Raw genomic sequence first — 695 nt, 5'->3', positions numbered from 1 at the left:
TGTACTTATTAAGCAAAGGAATGTCCTATACGTCCATCCAGCTTTTTAAGAAAATCTGCTTTGCCCCTTGGGGCCTTTCCCAGTTTCCCTGAAGCTCAGAGAAGAGACAGAATCCAGGCATGTGTCATACCCCCTCCTCTTGAGCTGCTGGGTGACCTGGAGGGACTCCATTCTCGCTGCTGCTGAAGAAGACAGTGGTGGGCCCGGCTGCAGGGTCACTGCAGGGTGACTGCAAGCTGCCCTGGGGAGGGGGCGGCATCTCCCTTTGGGTGCGTTTATGTTAAAACCCATTCAAGTGTAAGGTTTGCCCTTTCTAACAATAAATGCCTCGGTGTTTAAGTTCTGCGGAAAAAAAAAAAAAGGATTTCTTCCTTTTGCCTCGTTGCATCGGAAAGAGCAAGATGGGTCACCAGCAGCTCTACTGGAGCCACCCAAGCAAGTTTGGCCAGGGCTCTCGTTCTCGCCGCGTCTGTTCAAACCGGCATGGTCTGATCCGGAAATACGGCCTCAACATGTGCCGCCAGTGTTTCCGTCAGGACGCCAAGGATCTAGGCTTCATTAAGTTGGATTAAGTGAAGTTCCTTGAATGGGTCATCCAAGATACCTACCTTAACTGCAGATGTCCAAGATACCTACTTTGATGCCAACTCATTGTACATAAAATAAAAATACTCCAATTATGAAAAAAAAAATAA

The 695-nt window shown here is 48.1% G+C and overlaps 1 protein-coding gene across 1 annotated transcript; it reads left to right on the top strand.

Moving 5' to 3' along the window:
* Positions 1 to 361: 361 nt before the first annotated feature.
* Positions 362 to 695, top strand: LOC112667983 (40S ribosomal protein S29-like). The gene has a single exon (XM_035703918.2). It carries the CDS (start codon positions 402 to 404, stop codon positions 570 to 572), a length of 171 nt encoding a protein of 56 aa, XP_035559811.1. The 5' UTR covers positions 362 to 401; the 3' UTR covers positions 573 to 695.

This window comes from Canis lupus, chromosome 21, assembly GCF_003254725.2.
Source record: "Canis lupus dingo isolate Sandy chromosome 21, ASM325472v2, whole genome shotgun sequence".
In the NCBI taxonomy this organism is placed as follows: Eukaryota; Metazoa; Chordata; class Mammalia; order Carnivora; family Canidae; genus Canis; species Canis lupus.
This window is presented reverse-complemented; position numbering and strand designations above follow the sequence as displayed.

Excerpts from the sequence above, each read along its gene's own strand:
- LOC112667983 (XM_035703918.2), top strand. The coding sequence starts at position 402 with ATGGGTCACCAGCAGCTCTACTGGAGCCACCCAAGCAAGTTTGGCCAG.